At 34.2% G+C, this 5,000-nt stretch overlaps 1 protein-coding gene across 1 annotated transcript in view; it reads left to right on the top strand.

The window, feature by feature from the left end:
* Nucleotides 1-5,000, top strand: part of LOC148299591 (zinc metalloproteinase nas-4-like) — a 7,497-nt gene extending 2,497 nt beyond the window's left edge. Inside the window, exons 3-7 of the mRNA XM_088275908.1 lie at nt 1-201; nt 278-387; nt 1,040-1,229; nt 2,637-2,773; nt 4,269-5,000. Coding sequence (XP_088132034.1) covers nt 1-201; nt 278-387; nt 1,040-1,229; nt 2,637-2,773; nt 4,269-4,358 — 728 coding nt within the window. The 3' untranslated portion in view covers nt 4,359-5,000. The remainder of the gene's footprint in view (nt 202-277; nt 388-1,039; nt 1,230-2,636; nt 2,774-4,268) is intronic.

Here is a 5,000-nt window from a genome sequence, read left to right as displayed (position 1 = left end):
CACCAGCTAACAGTGATATTGCTGAGAAGCAGAATATTTGGGAGAGGAGCGGAAAATTTGAAGGTGACATAGTCCTCACTCCAAAGCAGATAGACTCCTTAGTGGACGACTATGCCGGAACCCCCAACAGGAACGCCATTACCGACGCCACCAAGCTTTGGACCTCCAAGACCGTCTACTACAGCATCGCCAACACTTTCAGTGAGTCTCGTCAATTGTGCATCAATCAAAATAATAAGTCAAGTTTAGGTCGAAAATTAATGCGATTTTTTTTCAGCCGATGCCCAAAAAGATATGATCAGAAAAGCCATAAATGACATCGCTTCTGTTACTTGTGTTAAATTTCACGAAAGATGCTTTCTCAATAGCAATTTCATCAATGTAATCGTAAGTATACTTGTCATTGCTTTAAACATATTTTAGATTACCCATCACATTTTGAAGTCATTGGAAAAATCAATTCCTCGAATCATTTGTACCATACAATATCTTTTTCTACTACACTGCACCATTGGTTATTGAATAGTGTAGTATTTAAAGCTCCCGCAACGAAGAGGCCGGTGATCTCTTTCACATGGTTGGTCCATTGGGTTGGAGATCTATCTCTAGCTCTCCGACCTTTTAGATCTCCGATTATTATAAGCCTCTCTAGAATAAGTTTTTGTAACAGCATTTTAATAACTTGTTAAAAAATACACTTACGTGTGTATTGTTTTTTGTAAAAATATTTTACCAACTTTAAAAAAATCTAATCATATAAGTTTTAAAAAAAACCTTAAATTACACTCTCGTCTGGAGCATACTATTGTATGGAAGGGAAATATAGTCTAATGGATCAACTTGGCATCAAGTAAGGCTAAGAAGTCTAGATGCTTACTGTATAAAGTAGCACAACAGCGAGCAAAATGGATAGGCCATAATATAAGACACCCAGGTCTAGTAGTTACAAGACACTAAGTGCACAATCTGCTTAACCTACATGGATATTATCTCTGACATGGAGTCGGGTGAAGAATGACTTATGGTTTGATATTTTTAGGGCAATAATGCCGGATGTTATTCATACGTCGGAATGATCGGAGGATCCCAAGATCTCAATTTGGCAGCCGGTTGCTTCGTTCACGGAATCATCGTCCACGAGTTCTTGCACGCTCTCGGCTTTTTCCACATGCAGAGCACCCACGACAGGGACACTTATGTTGCTATCATTTGGGACAAGATTATTGCAGGTAATATTTTCAGCAGTTTTTTTTCCAGCAGAGGTTTGTTTTTTCCAGTTTTGTGCCAGTCTCTTCAAACTTTTTGACCCACTTTGGAATAAAAGTCATGATTGGCGCATCATTTAAGTGTTGAAAACCTTAACTATAGACTTTACTTCTGCTATAGCAGAATCTTCTTCTCGCTGTAGTCTCCGTATCACCGTTAATGTATAACTCTCACGAGAAATGCTATGTAGTGACTAAATTCCCAAGAGCTAGGCAACCGATTGATAAACTCCACAAGCCCCTTGGGATCGTTGCCTTTACAAAGCAAGATAAATAAAATATAAACTTTCTTTTGAAACATGCTCTACTTTGAAATAGGGATGACTTGTTGCTTACTCCTTTCAACAACGTCATAAATCAAAAAACTTGATTTTTCAGGAGATTGTTTTTAAAGTTTAAAAATATAAAGAAATGTTTTAAAAATAAATATCAAACCACTTATTGAGCTTTGTACTGTGCAACAGATCTTTTTAGGTAAAACCTGAATGTTTTTTCTCCATTTGAAAAATATTTAGTTTATTTAAAAGAAAAAGTTTAAACAATACCTTTTCGTAAAATGCAAAAACAACACTTTCTGCCCAGTAGCGGGGAAATATTAAGTTAAAAATGTGCCGCTTTTGCTAGGATACAGTACATTTTCTGAGCATTCCGAAAACATGCACAACTGAAAATTGACGATTTTTTATATATGACGTTGTTGAAAGGAGTAAACGATGTATGAATATCAATGAATTTTTTTTTTGAATTTTGGTAGTCCGTATATATTCATTTTCTCGGTTTACGTTTCGTAGCAGCTTTAGGTGTTACATTATCAAATATGTATATTGAGAGCTAGTCTTTTCTACTCCTACATCTGGGATTTGGATGGTTGTATAATTTTAAATTTAAATATTAGATATTTTGATTTGAACAATTTTATTCATCTTATTTTGTTTCTTCTTTGTACAGACCTTGTGGCCTATTTAAATAAGGATAAGTCATTCAATATTTCAATGGTGGTCCACCTTGGGGTTTGCCGTGCAGTGTAATGTGGGGGAGTCTGGAAGGTTCCATTCACCTTACACGCGCATACCATTGTCTTCTTCGTTACTTTCCCCACCTAACTAAATCTTTAATTTCGCATATTTATCTTATCCTGGTGTGCCTCATTCTACCTCGTAGATTCCTGCCAGATATGCTCCTTATACTCTTCATTTTTGAAACCCTAAAAGCGTTTTTTGTTACTGCGATGTCTGCTCTGCATTTGATCTCATTAGTCTTGATGGGTCGCACATAAGTTTAAACAATTTTTTTTTGTTATGTATTTATTCGGAATCATTATTTTTTCTGGTTATTTTACGATTAAATATAATATAATTTTTAATTTTTTAGGCACGGAAAATAATTTCGCTAAGTATACTGCAGCTGAAGTTACCAACTTCGATGTGGCATACGACTATGGTAGTGTAATGCACTATGGAGAGTACGCATTTAGCAACGATGGAAGTAGGACTATAGTGCCATTGCAGGTAATGTCATAGTTTAAATTTCTAATCAATAAAAAAAAAAAAATTTTTGGAAACGTTGGAACATTTTAAAGTTAAAAAAAATATTTATTGGTATCTCAACTTGATATGAAGCATCTACATTCCTCTTTATATCTAAAAAACATATATCGCTCATTTGGCGCAACAATGACATAATCACACAAAAAAAACATGTTCAAAATGTCAAAATGTGCGGAAAGACTATTTACATCAAGAGAAAAATCGACAGAATTGATTTAGTGGTGAAATTCTTTGAGATGGTGCGAGTGTAATTGTAGAATTGAGTGAAATGGAGCCATTTTTGTTGCTACAACGTCTGAATGGCATCTCCTGTAATATTTCTAAAAGTGTAACTACCCCATTGTTGAATATTTACTTAGTTACGCCATATTGAATTAAAAAATTGAATTAAAACACTTGGATAAGAACATTTTTGAGGTTATCAATGTAAACATGACTAATTTCATGAAATTCGTATGTTCTTATCAATATATATGCAAATAATGCAAACCTAAATCTTTTTATATTATTTTTTGACATCTCATCAAAGATGAAGACGAATATGGAAGTCTGGGCATTTACGGGGCTTACGACCGTCATAGGCTGGTTTAAGTGATCACTTTACACACGTGTAACATTCACCAATTCTATCCATTATTGACAACCACACTACTCAAATTCTTGGAAGTTCTATATATATGAACCAATTTAGAAACCTTGTTCATGAATCACTAGAACTTCACTAGAGACATCTATTGGTGAGATGTAAAGAAGCTTTTTATTAAGCAGAAACTCTTATATTAGTATGTGAGATCCGAATCCTGGATTATAATTACACACATGAGAAACGCCAGAAAATACCATTTTCATTTTTATTATTAAGCTTATAATTTGACCAGATAATTTATTTACAACATTTTGAGTGTGTCCAAATACTTGTTCACAAGTATTTGGACACACTCAAAATGTTGTAAATATATATGCAAATAATGCAAACCTAAATCTTTTTCTTCCTTGCTCCATCCTAACTTATCGTCTTTGTATACAGTTGGGATCAACTTTCCTAATCATCAAGTCCTAGCGCCTTTTATCACATACAACGTTACCTAGGTCATACCTTGGAATCATGTTATCTTTCTGTAGCATCCATGAATTTTTTGGTCTTCCTCTAGATGTCTTTCGAGGAAGATCCATGGCAATCGCCTGGTTCATATGTTCACGTTCTCCATGCCCTATGTGCCCATACTATCTTAATTGCTTTTCCTCTACCTTACTATTGATGTCAGTTACACCTAGCTTCCACGAACGCGTCAACTCTTTATTTTTCTTTAAAGGACACTCCAGCTGACCATCTAAGCATTCGAATATCAGATGTTTCTTTTTGCCTAGAGAAGGTGTATTACATGTTTTGTTAAATATAATCTTAAAAACAGTGCATATAATGTAAGGTTATAAATATTTGTTATGTTTTTGATAGCCTACCACTTTGATACTTGGCCAACGCAATGGGATGACAGCTGAAGACATCAGGAGAGTCAACAAGTTGTATACCTGTCCAGGATTCTAGTAAAGGAACAATGCTTCACTTATACAAGTGGCATATGGAAAAATATATGTACAAACGATGCAAATAAATCAACTTTAGCACTAAATATACACATAAAATACATATATATACAACCCTTTGTAAACAATTACATGATATAGAAACATGCCTTTGGAGCTTTAGAAACAACTAAAAACCAATGTTGGTGATCCATGAATATTGACGTTTTGGAAGTCCGTAGCGTTTCGAAAATCATTTAATTTTTTGCCTTCGTAATATATATACTTTGTCCTGCAAAACTATACAAAGGTGGTCCTGAAACAAATGTTTAGATTTTCTATAATACCTAAAAAATCAATGTTGGTAATCCATGAGTATTGATGTTGTGGAAGTCATTTATTTTTTTGCAATACTCTTTAAAGTTTGAAATTTTTATTTTATGTGCTGCAAAATCATTATTATATTTTTTTCTTCTTCGCGTTAAAGGCTTTTAGTCTAACACCAGTCTCTTTAGGTACACGAAAGATAACTGATCTTTAAATCTCATTATATCTAGCAATGTTTTTATGTCAAATTGTTTTACTCTCCCGTCTCTTGGCGATGTTCCAATGCAAAATTCCAACTCGGCGATATATCGTCAATCTGATATGAACACACAAGTTG

The sequence above is a fragment of the Brachycentrus maculatus genome, unplaced genomic scaffold (genome assembly GCF_059751285.1).
Source record: "Brachycentrus maculatus isolate JH-2025_06_01 unplaced genomic scaffold, ASM5975128v1 h1tg001056l, whole genome shotgun sequence".
NCBI lineage: Eukaryota > Metazoa > Arthropoda > Insecta > Trichoptera > Brachycentridae > Brachycentrus > Brachycentrus maculatus.
Note: the sequence above shows the minus strand (reverse complement) of the source record. Positions and strands in the feature narration are given on the sequence as shown.